Source organism: Talpa occidentalis, unplaced genomic scaffold (assembly GCF_014898055.3).
Source record: "Talpa occidentalis isolate TD23 unplaced genomic scaffold, MPIMG_talOcc4v2.1 talOcc4.16, whole genome shotgun sequence".
In the NCBI taxonomy this organism is placed as follows: Eukaryota; Metazoa; Chordata; class Mammalia; order Eulipotyphla; family Talpidae; genus Talpa; species Talpa occidentalis.
Window position 1 is genome coordinate 266,214 of NW_023601653.1, and position 14,136 is coordinate 280,349.

General features: G+C 73.5%; 2 protein-coding genes across 5 annotated transcripts; both read left to right on the plus strand.

The window, feature by feature from the left end:
• The first annotated feature begins 1,003 nt into the window (after positions 1-1,003).
• Positions 1,004-5,928, plus strand: MAPK11 (mitogen-activated protein kinase 11). 4 transcript variants are annotated; one of them, XM_037513351.2, is made up of 12 exons: positions 1,004-1,129; positions 2,811-2,940; positions 3,049-3,107; positions 3,174-3,285; positions 3,351-3,380; positions 3,464-3,511; positions 3,581-3,695; positions 3,953-4,024; positions 4,217-4,296; positions 4,641-4,719; positions 4,807-4,980; positions 5,078-5,213. In XM_037513351.2, the coding sequence occupies exons 1-12, from the start codon at positions 1,014-1,016 to the stop codon at positions 5,161-5,163; spliced, it is 1,101 nt and encodes a 366-aa protein (XP_037369248.1). In that variant the 5' UTR covers positions 1,004-1,013; the 3' UTR covers positions 5,164-5,213. The 4 variants fall into 4 exon arrangements, with proteins under 4 accessions (XP_037369248.1, XP_054551941.1, XP_054551940.1 ...); XM_054695966.1 differs by lacking the exons at positions 1,004-1,129; positions 5,078-5,213 and adding an exon at positions 5,575-5,928 and having other exon boundaries at positions 2,254-2,940; XM_054695965.1 differs by lacking the exon at positions 1,004-1,129 and having other exon boundaries at positions 2,254-2,940.
• Positions 5,929-7,445: 1,517 nt separating this feature from the next.
• MAPK12 (mitogen-activated protein kinase 12) lies at positions 7,446-14,125 on the plus strand. The gene is made up of 12 exons (XM_037513350.2): positions 7,446-7,700; positions 7,768-7,897; positions 9,621-9,679; positions 10,162-10,273; positions 10,356-10,385; positions 10,543-10,590; positions 11,001-11,115; positions 11,360-11,431; positions 11,508-11,587; positions 11,647-11,725; positions 11,816-11,989; positions 13,363-14,125. The coding sequence occupies exons 1-12, from the start codon at positions 7,576-7,578 to the stop codon at positions 13,440-13,442; spliced, it is 1,104 nt and encodes a 367-aa protein (XP_037369247.1). The 5' UTR covers positions 7,446-7,575; the 3' UTR covers positions 13,443-14,125.
• Positions 14,126-14,136: the final 11 nt, after the last annotated feature.

The following is a 14,136-nucleotide window of genomic DNA, read 5'->3' on the forward strand; positions in this document are numbered from 1 at the left end:
ACCCGGGGCAGGACGCCCACTGAGCACCCCACTGGGACTGCGGGGTGGGGGGGGGCGCCGAACCTCCGGGCCGGGGGACCTGCTGGAGCCGCCCCCGGAAAGGCGCGGCCGGTCGCCATGGGAACGCGCTGCGCCCCGCCCCGCGGCAGACAAAGGCCGCGCCCCGCCGGCGGCCCCCGCCCCGCGGCGCCCCCACAGCACGCCGCCGGGGGTCGAGGCAGCGCGCGGGCCCGCCCGCCCCGCCCGCCCCGTCCCGGGCCGCGCCTCGCCGCGCGCAGCGTCCCCCGGCGCCGCCCGAGCCCGCGGGGGGTCGCGGAACCCGGTTCCTGCGCGTCGGGAGCCGCCGGGAGGGGGGGGGGGCCGCCCGGGCCCGGGACACGCGCCCCCCGCGGGCCGGGCGCGGGGCGGGGCCGCTGCGGGGGGGGCGGGCGGGGCGGGCCCCGGGGAGGCGCCGCTGCGGGGGGGGCGCGGCCCTGGCGCGCGGGGCCCTCGGGACCCCGCGCACCCCCGGGCGCCCCGGGGCCGCCGCTGTCCCTGGTGCTGACGGCGCCCGCTCCCCGCAGGCCGGGGTGGGGGGCGGGAGGGACCCCGCGCCCGCGCCGCGTCCTGCCCGGCCCGGGGGCGCCGCACCCACCGGCGGCGAGTCCTGCGCGGACGCGAGCCCCGGCCGCCCTGGAGTCTGGGCGTCGCGGTTCCCCCACTTCAGGAGCGGGGGGGGCGGGGCGGGGCGGGGCGGCGGGGGCCGGGGCCGCCGGGGTGCGCGCGGGGCCGGGCGGGCGCCGGGCCGGGAGCGGGGGGCGCCGCCCGCGCGTCCCTCCCCGCCGCCCCCCCGACCGCCCCGCGGGTGCCGCGGAGGGGCAGGAGGCCGGGCCCCGCGAACCCCCGCGAACCCCCGCGCCGCCTGCGCCGGGGCAGCCCCGCCCGCGCCCCGCCCGCGCCCCGCCCCCCTCGCCTGGCGGGGCGCGGACGGGGCGCAGACGGGGCGCGGGCGGGCGCGGGCGGCGGCTCCGGCCATGTCGGGCGCCCGCGCCGGCTTCTACCGGCAGGAGCTGGACGAGACGGCGTGGGAGGTGCCGCGGCGGCTGCAGGGGCTGCGCCCCGTGGGCTCCGGCGCCTACGGCTCGGTCTGGTAGGGCGCGGCGAGGGCGCGGGGCGGCGCGGGGGGAGGCCGCGGCCCGCCCGGCCGGGGTGCACCGAGGCGGCGGGGCCGTGACGGCCGCGCTCCTGCCGGCCCCGCTGCGGACGGGCCGAGGGGCGCCCCCCGCGCCCCCCGCGCCCCCTCTCCCGGCCCGGGTCCTGCGCGCCGCGGCCGCGAAAGGGCGGGTCTCGCGCCCCAGACGTTCGGCTGCTGCAGGGCGCCGGGGCCTGGCGGGCCGCCCTAAGGGGCGCTTTCTGGGCCAGACAGCCAGAGCTGGCCTCACCCCTAGGATGGCCGCAGGCTCCCCAGGGACGCTGCCCCCTCCCGGGTGTTGGAGGGGTTGGGGCCCGAGAAGGGAGATGCCCAACCATCCCCTACATTTGCCCCCTGTAGTTTTGCTCCAACACAGCCAGCCCGCACCACAGCGGGTGACGAGGCCCTGGGGCCCCGGCCCAGGGCAGGGGGTGGAGGAAGGTGCTGGGGTTCCCCAAGGTGCCGCTGGGGCTGGCGGCGGGGCTTGCACAGCTGCAGGGGTGGTGGAGGGTGAGCTTCATGGGATGGCCGGGAGGCCCCCTCCAGCGCCCAGTCGGAGCCTACGTGGGGCGGGTGCCAGGTGACTGCTGGCCACCCGGCGTCCTGAGGAGGAGGCAGACACCCGTGGGGGGCTGGGCATCGCCCTGGCAGCACTGGGGCTGGGGGCTGCTTGGGCCCCCCCAGGCTCAGGGGGTCGCCTAGAGCAGGGCTGGGGACCTGGCTCGGCCCCCCTCCAGCCCAGCGGGAGGTCAGGAGCCCCAGGCCTGCGATGTCAAGCATCCGGCCAGGTTCTGTCTTCATCTGAAGACCTGACGGGCAGGTCAGGGACAGCGTGCGCGCCCCGGCCAGGACGGCTCCTTCTGGAAGTTGCTAGGGAACGTGCAGTGACCAGAGGCGGCTCTGGCTACAGCTGGGCAGGCAGCCCCTCTCAGGTCCCTGAGGTGGATGACCCCGCGGGCCCCCGCTGCTTTCCGGGCAGGACAGCTGCCAGCAGGTCCCCAGACAGCAGGGAGGCGGGGGAGGGGGTGGCCGTGCGGTGGTCCTGCAGAGCCCAGCCTGAGGGCGGGGCTGGGGCGGGTGGCATTGCCTTTGAGGGTGCTGCCCTGAGCCGCTTGACTCCTGTGGAAAGCAGGGTGTGTGGGGTGTCGGTTCTGGCCCCTGGGGTCGGGTGCAGGGAAGTAACGGGAGTGCAGATTCTGCCGGGCGCCCACCACGCAGGGCTCACTGCTCGGTGATGGCACAGGAGCGCCCGCCACATCCCTCCCTGCTCTGCATGTTCAGAGACACTGGGGGGCCAGAAACGTTGGAGGTGGCTCTGGAACCCCTGGGGTGTCTCCCTGGACCCATGCCCTTGCGGAGGAGCAGGCAGGCTACTCTCCAGCCTGGATCTGGGGCCGAGAGACAAGATCCTGGTCCTGCCCGGGCTCCAGCCGGGAGAGGGTGGCGCGCGAGCTGCCTCTTGAGAGAGAACAGACCCCAGGAGGTGGGGTCCACCCAGGCCCCTCCAGTAGGGTGGAGGAATGGCCGTTGTGCTGTCCCCACCCAGGAGCGCGGGCCCTGCCCTCCCAGGGGGCGTGGGGGGCACCGGGGAGAGGCCGGGGTGGCCTCAGCCCGGGCACCTCATTCACCCGCCTTTCAGCTCGGCCTATGACTCACGGCTGCGCCAGAAAGTGGCGGTGAAGAAGCTGTCCCGCCCCTTCCAGTCCCTGACCCACGCGCGGAGGACGTACCGCGAGCTCCGGCTGCTCAAGCACCTCAAGCACGAGAACGTGAGCTGCCCGGCGGGGTGCGGGGCTTCGGGCAGGGCGCCCGGGGGGCCTCCCGCCGCGGGCCCGGGCCCCGGCCGCCACCGAGGTCTGAGTGCCCGCCCCGCCCAGGTCATCGGGCTGCTGGACGTCTTCACGCCGGCCACCTCCATCGAGGACTTCAGCGAAGTGTGAGTGGCGGTGCGCGCCGGGAGCGGGGGCCGGGGCGGCGCTGCGCCTGACCCCCGCCCCCCCAGGTACCTGGTGACCACCCTGATGGGCGCCGACCTGAACAGCATCGTCAAGTGCCAGGCGCTGAGCGACGAGCACGTCCAGTTCCTGGTCTACCAGCTGCTGCGCGGGCTGAAGGTAGGCGCGGGCGCGCGGGGGGCGGGGCGGGGCGCAGGCGGCCCTGAAGCTCCCCTCTCCTGCAGTACATCCACTCGGCCGGGATCATCCACCGGGTAGGTGTGGCCGCGGGGCGCGTGCTCCCCGGGCGCCAGGGACCCCGCGCTCTGCCGCTCTCACGCGGGCCGCTGCCGTGCAGGACCTGAAGCCCAGCAACGTGGCGGTGAACGAGGACTGCGAGCTGCGGGTGAGCGGCGGGGGGCGCGGGGGCCGGGGCGCGGGGCGGCAAGGCACTGAGGCGCCCGGTGCGCCCTAGATCCTGGACTTCGGGCTGGCCAGGCAAGCTGACGAGGAGATGACCGGCTACGTGGCCACCCGCTGGTACCGGGCACCTGAGATCATGCTCAACTGGATGCACTACAACCAGACAGGTGTGCCCGCCCGGGGCGGGGGTGCTGGGGGCAGCTGGGGCCCAGAGGGCGGGCAGATCTCAGGCCCAGGCCGTCCGAACCGGACCTCATGGGCCTTGGGCGCCCACTGGCCCCACGGGATGGGCGAGCAGGCACCACCCCTGCCCATCGCCTGTAGCTCTTGGGGCCTGGGGGCCACGGGCTGGCTCTTCTGGGGTGTCCCAGATAACCAAGGAGGGACTTGGGGTGGGCAGACTGATGGAGACTCCCCCCAACAGTGGACATCTGGTCTGTGGGCTGCATCATGGCCGAGCTGCTCCAGGGAAAGGCGCTGTTCCCAGGAAACGACTGTATCCTTGTCGCGGGCTGGGCCCGGCCAGCGATGCCCGGGGGGAGGGGGGGAAGGCCAGGCAGGGCACGGACTCTCTGGCCACTCTGTCTCCCAGCCCCGCACCTCGCCACGTGGGTGGGCAGCTCAGGCGGCTTCCCGAGGTCTCCGGCCGGGAGGGTCCGCCCACCACATGCAGTTCCTGAGCCCACAGACATCGACCAGCTGAAGCGAATCATGGAGGTGGTGGGCACACCCACCCCCGAGGTCCTGGCGAAGATATCCTCAGAACACGTGAGCCCCTGGCCTCCCTGCTGGCCCAGCCCCCGGGGGAGGTGCGGGGGGGAAAGCTCGGGGACAGCTGGGGCATCAGGGGGCACTGTGGACTCTAGCCCAGGGCTTCCTCAGGGGCAGACAGGGAAGGTTTTCCTGGCATGAGGGTCCACGAGTACAAAGTCAGCACGGGTGAGAGTGCCCTGCCAGGGACAGTGGGGCAGTGCCAGACGGCAGCACCCTAAGGAGCAGCTCTGGCCTGTGCCTGCCCTGGCTGGGCCCTTGGGGGTGAGGGAGCCTGGGCCTCCCTCTGCCAGCCCCGCCTGGCTGGGAGCAGCCCCTCAGGCCCTTTCCCTGTGCTCCAGGCCCGGACCTACGTCCAGTCCCTGCCCCCCATGCCCCAGAAGGACCTCAGGAGCATCTTCCATGGAGCCAACCCCCTAGGTGAGGCCGGGCCCTGGGTTGGGCTGGTCTCCACATCTGGCCTTGGGTGCCAAGCTGACCGCCCCCGCTGGCCTGGCCACCCTGTAGCTGTGGACCTCCTGGGAAGGATGCTGGTGCTGGACAGTGACCAGAGGGTCAGCGCGGCCGAGGCCCTGGCCCACGCCTACTTCAGCCAGTACCACGACCCTGAGGACGAGCCCGAGGCCGAGCCCTACGATGAGAGCGCGGAGGCCCCAGAGCGCACCCTGGAGGAGTGGAAGGGTGGGTGTGGGCGCCTGTGGGGGGTTGGGGGGCTCCTGGAGCAGCCGGGGACGGGGGTGGCTGCCCACAGGGCCTCACCCAGGCCCTGGCCTCCCAGCGCTCACCTACCAGGAAGTCCTCAGCTTCAAGCCCCCGGAGCCACCGCAGCCCCCGGCAGCCTGGAGAGCGAGTGCCGAGCAGTGAGGCTCCGCCCAGCGCTGGCCGCCCCAGCCCAGGAGCACCTGCGCCCCTCCGCCCGCCAACTGGCCTCCCCCCACTCGCCCCCGACGGCCCAGGTGCCGCTGCCTCTGGTCTGGGACCCCCGGGTGCAGGGTCTGCACAGAGTGGACGCTGCCGTGGGTCCCTGAGGGATGGGCTTGTTCCGGACTGCCCCAGCCCTGCAGAGGCTGCCTGCAGCTGCGCTGGACCCCAAGGGAGGGGTCCCGTCGGTCAGGCTGGAAGTGCTGGAGCTGAAGGCCGCAGGCTGGCTGGGGCCTCCCTGGGGTTGGCGGGGTGGGGATGCTGCTGGCCCGTGCTGGGCAGGCTGGACGCCTGGGCCATGGCTGTGGCCGGCAGCAGGCCAGCGGGGGACATCTGCATGTCGTCCCCCTGCAGCACAGTGGCACTGAGGTCCTGCTGGGCACCATGCCAGGCGGGCAGCAGCACGCAGAGCAGAGGCCTGGCTTCCTCCGGTGCGTGGGCGGCCCCAGGGCACAACACCAGTAGGAGCTCGCCTGGAGGGTGCCAAGGTAGATGGTGCCCCCCCCCCCAGTAGACTCAGGCTCGGAGTTTCCTGCCACAGGGCTCAGCCCAGAGCTGGCGAAGATGCCCACAGCTGCCCTGGCCCTGCCAGCTCTGGCCCCAGCTGAGCGGCCTGCCCGGCTGCGGTCAGCCTTCACCCCCCCACCCCCCTTACAGAGCTGAGCTGACCTTCGCCTTTGAGCCAGGCCCTGCTGGCTGGGGTGGCGGGGCGGTGGCGGGGGTGCGTGGCGACCTCCACGCACAGGACGGGGAGTCTGGATGTGCAGCACCTGCACCGGGGTTTCGAATAAAGCGGTTTCCTCCGGCTCAGCTTGTGTCCCAGGCCTGCTGCCCCCGCCTCGTCCCCACTGCCTGCAGGGGACACTGGATGGCCATGCATGCCGGCCTGGTCCCACAAAAGGCCTCCTCTTCACTCTGTTGTGCCCAGGAGCTGGGTAGTGGGCAAGGCCTCTGCCCAGGCCCGGCCTGGAGCTGCCAGGGAGTGATGACAGCTCATCACTCTATCCCTGTCAGCGGTTGCTGCCTAGCCTCTGGGCCAGACCCAGACCTGCCCTGACTCACGGGGGGCACTGGGACCCGCCCTTCCCGGGGCTGGGGGAGAGAGCTTTCCGTTTCTCCTGGCCAGGAGGGAGAGACCGCCCTGCCTCGGAGACACACGGGTTCTGCCATGGCAGCTCTCTGGAGGCCGGGCTGCCAGGGCCAGGCAGGATGTCCCCAGGATGAGGGTCTTGCCCTGACTTGAGTGGCCTCCATCTGGGTGCTGCACCCCGAAGGCCTCATCCGTGTGGCTATGGTCTCTGGGGCAGAGGGGGGAGGGGGCCGGGGCCTGCCCCACCCGGGAGTCTTCCTAGAGAAGGTGGCCGCAGCGCGCGGGCGGCCAGGGCATAAAGGGCAGGTGGCTGTGCCCCCCGCGTGGCCTCTCACTGGCCCCCAGTCAGCGGCCGGTGCAGGTGCAAATCCACTCTGGCAGCCTCGGGCAGGGAGCTGCTGATTCATGGCAGGTGGGCAGGGCTCAGAGGGAGGGGCAGGGGGCCCGGGATCCTGTTACACCCCCTTCCTCAGGCCTGGGTCACTGGGGGGGGTGATGCTGGAGGGCTGGGGGCCGTCCTGGTCCTAATGGCCGCTGCTCCAGGGTGGAGTCCAGCCCTTGAAAGGGTGACGATGCCCTGGGGGTGCGGGGGCGCCAGAGCCAGGGCCTCCCGAGGGGTCCGGCAGCCCCTCCTGGAGGGTGGGCAGAGTGTGAAGCACAGAGAGGAGGGGTGACCCGCCAGTTGGGGGCACAGGCGGAAGGGCTTGGGGGGGCGGCCCCTGCCTGCCGTGGCCGCTGCTGGGGAGCACACTGGGCGGGGGCCACTGGGGCAGCCGGGGTCAGCGAGCACCGGGCTACTGGATGCCACAACTCGCGCCACGTGAGCGGCGGGTGGAGGGGCCCCTGGGAGCCCGCGGGGGGGGGGGGCGGGCACGGGCTCAGCGCCCCCCCCCACCCCGTCAGGCGGGCCCCTGGGGCTGGGGTGCGGGTCAGGTGGACGCGCCCCACTGGACCCCGTGCCCTGGGGCCACTGGCGCGGGCAGCGCAGTCCCGGGGCGCCTGGACACCCCACGTGGGCGCCCCGCGAGCGCGGAGGCGGGTGGGCGTCCGCCCCGCCCGGCCCGGCCCCGCCCCCCGCGGCCGCTCGGGTTTCCGGAGGGGCCGGCGGGGCGGGTCACGTGCGCGGCCGGGCCGGCGGGCCGGTCGGTCCGGGCCGGGGGCGGGAGAGCGGCGGGGCCGGGAGTCGCGCGCGGGGCGGCGGCGCGGGCGCGGGGTGCGCGGGGTCCCGGCGAGCGCGGTCCCGGGGCGGCCCGGCCCGGCCCGCCATGAGCTCGCCGCCGCCCGCGCGCCGGGGCTTCTACCGCCAGGAGGTGACCAGCACGGCCTGGGAGGTGCGCGCCGAGTACCGCGACCTGCAGCCCGTGGGCTCGGGCGCCTACGGCGCCGTGTGGTGAGCGCGGCGGGGCGGGCGGGCGCTGCCGGGGGGCGGGGGCCCCGCTAAGCCGCGCGCCCCGCAGCTCGGCCGTGGACAGCCGCTCCGGCGCCAAGGTGGCCATCAAGAAGCTGTACCGGCCCTTCCAGTCCGCGCTGTTCGCCAAGCGCGCCTACCGCGAGCTGCGCCTCCTCAAGCACATGCGGCACGAGAACGTGAGTGTCCCGGGCGCGCGGCGGCCGCTCCTCCCCGGCCGCCTCTGGCCCCGCAGCCCAGCCCGCCCGGCCTGACAGCCGCCGCCGGCCGCGCCCAGGGCCTCCCTCGCCAGCCCGGGGAGAGGACAGGCCGCGGGCGCCACTCCGGAGGGGCCGCGCGCCTCCCCCTCCTGGGGCGCCCCGTCCCCGCTCCTGAGTCCTCGTCCTGGGAACTGGGGCCCGGCGGGCACACCCCGTGCTGGGCTCTGCTGCCAGGGCCGGGCGCCGTCTAGTGAAGGGGCCGGGTTCGGGGCACCTCCTTGGGGTGCCTGGGCCCCGAGACCCTGGCTCCCGGAGCTCCCGGTCGGGGCCTCTTCCCCCAGAGAGCAGGCTCTGGGCCACCAGGGCCCTTGTCCCGGCTGATGCCCACACCCCAGCCGCTCGGGCGGGGTGGCCACATCCCCTCACGCTTCCTGTCCCCGCCCTTGACCCCAGTGAAATCCCTTCGTGCTGGACGGCAGCCCAGCCCCGGCTCCCGCCTCCCGGCCCCCGCCTCCTGGCCCCCCGCCGTCCAGGCAGATTCCACTGCCCTGGACGTCCTCCCTCCCACCCCCCGCGGCCATCCAGCAGGGCCCGGGCTCGCGCTCAGTACCCTCTGCCCTGCCCCGGCCCGGCCCCTCCTCGGGCTGGCTCCCCAGCCGGCCCGGGGTCCCCCGGGGGCTCCTGGGCCGCCACGCCCAGGCTGCTCGCATCCAGCCACTTTCCTGGGGGGGACTGGGTCTGAGGCTGGGTGTGGGCTGCCCTCTGCCCCCCACTGCTGGCGTCCTCCATGCTCAGGGGCTCGCTGCTCTCTGAAGAGGGCCCCCTCAAACTCCAGGGCCCTGCCCCGTCCTCTGGCTAAAGCCTCCCAGCGCCCCAGCCTCGCCTGCTCCAGGCCCCGCTGGCATGCTCCTCTGTCCTCCTGGCACCGCCACCCGCGCCGCTGGCCCTGGTGGCCGCAGTGGCCACCCAGCTGTCCCTCCACCTCCTGTGCACTCCCGCCTCTCCCTGCTCTGCCTCCACAGGGCAGCCGGGGACTCAGGGTCAGCCGTGGCCTGAGGCGCAGGGGCACCTTCCCTGCACGCGGGGCCCTCGGCTCCCTCGGCTCCCGCGGCCTCGCAGGCTCCCCTCCCCGTGCCCCCGGCCTGGGCCTCAGCACCTGGCCTCCCTCCTCGGTTCCTTAAACTCTCGAGTGCCCTCCCTCTGCACTGCCGCTGGGGCCTCCATCAGGTGTCCCCCTGGACTCGTCTCACCCACTCGGGGGCCCAGATGTGCCGCCGCCTTGGGCCCGGGAGGCCGTCACTGCCTCGGCCAGCTGCCCCACGAGCTGCCTGCTGCCCACCCTCCCCGGCAGGGCTGTGCGGCCGGTCTGCCCTGGGCCGTCGCCGGGCTGCCTGTCTGGGCCTCTGGCCCGGGGGACCTCCTGAGGCGGCTGCGCCCGCTGGCCCCAGGCCTTCCGCAATGGGAAGCGGGAGAGAGAGGGGCCACGGCCGGAGCGCTGACGCCTGCCCTTCCCCCAGGGGATCCCGGCCGTCACTATCCAAAAATACCCCATGTCCTGGTTCTGGGCGCCAGGGCTGCTTGCGCCGCTGGGGGCAGAGCGGGCCCCGTGGGCCTCGGGGGTGAGGGCGGCAGGCAGGCCTGGCTGCCAGCGTGGGCTCTCTAGCCCCCCCGTGCCCCGCCCACCAGGCTGTGGCCTCTCCAGGTGATCGGGCTGCTGGACGTCTTCACTCCAGACGAGAGCCTGGATGACTTCACGGACTTGTGAGTGCCGCTGGGGCTGGCCAGGGGCCTCCCGGGACGCCCCCAGCCCGCACCCCAGGGCCCCCTCCCCCGTGCCGGGCACCGGCTCCGTCCCCGCAGCGGGTGTGTGCTCGGGCCTGAGCGTTGGGGGCCAGAGCCTTGCCTCTGGCCCCTGCCCCAAGGGTGACCGAGACCAGGGCTGCGGCCTTGCCAGCGGGCCGGGGAGGGTGGCAGGGAGGACCGTCGCGGCCTTCAGGGGCCCAGGCAGCCTTCAGGGCTGGGGCCGAGAGGGCTGGGGCCTCAGTGTCCCTGGGTGCCGACTGCCCCTCCAGCCTGCCCAGCCCTGCCCGCCCCGCTGTCCTGCCGCTCCTGCCCCCTGCGGGCCTCCGCTGCCCCATGTCCGGGGGCCAGGGAGGGCGGTGCTGGCAGGCGTCCGTGCTCCGCGGCTGTGCTGGGCAGCGCCCTCAGGCTGAGCCGGCCAGTGACCTCGCCCCTGCCCGCAGCTACCTGGTGATGCCCTTCATGGGCACCGACCTGGGCAAGCTCATGAAGCACGAGCAGCTGAGTGAGGACCGCGTGCAGTTCCTTGTCTTCCAGATGCTGAAGGGGCTGAAGGTGAGCTCGTGCGGGGCGGGGCCGGGGCCGGGGTGCGGGGTGCTGGGGCACGCGGGGCCTGACCGCCCCTCTGTCCCCGCAGTACATCCACGCTGCCGGCGTCATCCACAGGGTGAGTCTCGGTCTGGGTGGATGGGGGCCCCGCTCCTCTGCTGCCTCCAGTGGCCATGGCCAGTCCAGGCCGCCCTCCCTGTGGCGCCGCGTGGGAGCTTGCGGGGCCGTGGCCAGCGCACTCTGCAGGTCGCCAAGGCCGCTGCTCTCACCCCCAGGACCTGAAGCCGGGCAACCTGGCGGTGAACGAGGACTGTGAGCTGAAGGTGCTTGTGGGCTGGCACCCGCGAGGGCCACAAGGGCCCCCCAGCAGCTGGACCCCTCCAGGCAGTGGTGGCTGGCGGACAGCATCCTGCACATGCCTGCTCCCCAAACCCTTGCTGGAGCAGGCCCGGAGGCCTCCCAGAAGGGCTGGCCATGTGCTGGGGGGGCCAGCAGGGGTTGGAGGAATGGGGGAGCCCCCTGGCATACCAGCTCCTGAGGGTGGGGGAGGCAATGTCAGCTGAACTGGCCATTGGGGAGGAGCCCCAGGGGAGACCTGGGCTCTGGCTGAGACCTTGGGCCTGGAAGGCTGGCAGGGGGTCTGGGGAGCGGCCGGTCCCCCGAGGCCCCTGACCACAGCCTGTCCGCCACCCCCCTGGAGTACCTCTGCCGCACCTTCCCGGTTCTGACACAGATCCTGGACTTCGGCCTGGCCAGGCAGGCAGACAGCGAGATGACCGGGTACGTGGTCACCCGGTGGTACCGGGCGCCAGAGGTCATCTTGAATTGGATGCACTATACACAGACGGGTGAGCAGCTGCCCAGGCTGCGCCCACCTGCTGCCATCCCCCCAAGCCTGAGGCAGCTGCCCCTCAGGAGACGTCTGGTGGTGGGTGGGGGCCAGGTGGGGCCAGCAGCCCTCACGCCTGAGTCCTCGTGCCCGGCCCCAGCCCCTCTGCCCCCGTCCCGCCCATGCTCCTCCTCGTCTGTGGCCCTGTCCCCCGTCCCCACCCTCCCGTGCGCAGAGCCCTGATGCGGGGGCTTCTGTCTCAGTGGACATCTGGTCGGTGGGCTGCATCATGGCGGAGATGCTCACGGGCAAGACGCTGTTCAAGGGCAACGACCGTATCCTTGGCCTGCGCGCGGGGCGGGCGGGTTGGGGGGGGCCCTGGCTGCCCGCTGTGCTCCTGACCTCGCCCAGACCTGGACCAGCTGAAGGAGATCATGAAGGTGACCGGCACGCCCCCCGAGGAGTTTGTGCAGCGGCTGCAGAGTGAGGAGGTCAGTGGGGGGCGGGGGCCGGGGCCCGGGGGGCGGGCCTCACCTCCTGCACCCCACAGGCTAAGACCTACATGGAGAGCCTCCCCGAGCTGGAGAAGAAGGATTTTGCCTCCATCCTGACCAACGCGAGTCCTCTGGGTAGGGACAGCCGGGGAGCGTGGGGCCAGCTGGCGGGAGGACGGTCGGCCTGGGCCGGCCCTGGGGCTGCCTGACCGGCCCGCCCCGCAGCCGTGAACCTCCTGGAGAAAATGCTGGTGCTGGATGCGCAGCAGCGGGTGACGGCGGCCGAGGCACTGGCCCACCCCTACTTTGAGTCGCTGCGGGACGCGGAGGACGACCCCAAGGCCCAGAAGTACGACGAGTCCTCTGACGACATGGACCGCACGCTGGATGAGTGGAAGCGTGAGTGGGGAGGGGCAGGTGGCCCGGTCCTGACGCCCCCACCCCAGCTGGGGTCGGGGAGGAACACGAGGCCCAGGGCTGAGCGCCCCCAGCGGAGGCGGCCCAGCCGGAGCAAGCGAGGGCGTCCCAGCAGGAGCTCTCCATAAACAGGAACCGGGGATGAGTCCCGGAAATGGCGGGAGGCCAGGGGCTCAGGGCGTCCGAATTCCTAGCCTTCCCGGCCCCCAGCCTGCGGGCAGCCTCCCGGGTCCAGGCCAGGGCTGCGGCCCCCAGAAGCCTCGCTGCCCTCGGCGCCCAGGCTCACTGCTGCTGAGCTCGGCCTGCCCCCTCCTGGGCCCATGTCAGGGCCCTTCCGCCAGACAACCGCACCTCCCCGCCGCGGGAGAAGGGGCACCCAGGCCTCCCCTCCCCCCGTTAGTCCAGGCGGTGGCGCTTCCGCCGACCTCCCAGCAGGGCCGGCCACCCCTGCGCCACAGCCAGCCTTCCAGCTCAGCCCCCGCCACCGGCCCTGCGCCGGCCCCACTCGGCACAGGCCACGAGGGCCAAGCCCCCTCCTCCTCGGGGCCACGGGACGCCCGAGGCAGCAGGGCCCTGGTGGCGCAGTGGCCACTGTGTCCGGCCTCGGCGCTGCCTGCCAAGAGGGCGGGGCGGGGTGGGCTGCGGTCCTCCGACCGGGCCCCTTGGGCAGCCGGCCTGCCTGGTCCCTCCAGCGGGCTCCACCCATCTGTGCTGAGTTTGCTGCTTCACCGTCTGGTTTGGGGGATGTTCTCTACGGCGTCGAGGCGGTAGAAACCCACAGCCCCGGGCCCCTCGGCCCTGCACGCATCCCTCGTCCGTCCCCCGGAGCGGCCCACGGCCGTGGCCTGCTTGGGAGTCAGGCTCTGCGCCCACGTTCAATGGCCGCTGCCGCACACCCACCTTCCCGGTGTCCTGGCCCCGCGGAGGTCAGCGCAGGGCTCGAGGGTGTGCCCAGCCACGGGCCTGCCCTGGACGCTGCTCCTGGAGTCCCCAGATGGGTGCCTTAGGGGTGCCACCCCGGAGCCTGCAGTCAGGCGGGGGTGCAGGGGCAGTTGGCAGCGGCTCCCACGTCTTTACGCCTCTGCGGTTATTCTGCATCCCAGGGGACTCTGGGCTGACACCCCTGGCCGCATTCACTCGGGGGCCTGGAGCTGAGGGCCCCGGAGCTGTGGGTGCCCGCCAGGTGCCGCTGTGAGAGGCTGTGCCCGGGATGGAGTTTTGGGCGTGGACAGACAAGCCCTCCGGCAGTGACCTCTGACCTCGACGTCTGGGGGGTCTCTGTCAGTGGCTGACGTGGCGGGTGCCTGCCCGGCCCCCTTGTGTGGACTGACCCCTCCTCTGGCTGGATCCCCCAGGTATCACGTATAAAGAGGTGCTCAGCTTCAAGCCTCCCCGGCAGCTGGGGGCCAAAGTGTCCAAGGAGACGGCCCTGTGAGGGCAGCAGGGACCCGGCTGTGTCGTCGCCGACTAGCCCTCGCCCGGAGGAGGCGCCTGCCTGGCCCTGGCTTGGTCCCGAGGCTCCGCGTCCCCGGACCAGGACCCGTCAGCCTGGCTCTCTGCCCTCAGCCTGACCATGGAGGAGCAGCTGGACTTCCCGCGCCGGGTGCCCCAGCTGAGCAGCGTCCAGCCTGCGCGGGGTGGCTGGGCCTGGGGTGGGCTCTCCTGCACCCACAGCCCAGAATGCAGCGTGCCATCGGGTGTGGGTGGGTGTGGCCGCGTGCGGGAGGAATAAAGGCTTTTGTAGACGCGGGCTCTGGCCACTGTGCCCTGCTGGGGGATCTGCCTCTGGGCCTGCAGCTGCTGCCGGTCACAAAGCTGGTGCCCACCTCCCCGTCATGTGCCTTCGCCCCTCCTGTGGGGTGAGCTGCCAATGACCTAGACCCGAGGGCAGGCCCCTCAGGGAGAAGGTTCAGGCCTGTCCCACCCTGCGGCCAGCAGGGCTTTGGAGAGCAGCCCTCTGCTGGACGCCTGCTGACAGGCTGGTCAGGGCGCAGTGGGCTCCTCTCCCTGCCGCCCCCACGGGTATCAGCAGGGTCAGGCAGACCCCGTGTGCTCCCCGCCCCCTGCCCGGTACACGGCTGGACACACACACAGTAGGTCCAGCCTGCAGCGGTCCAGCGCCTCAGAGT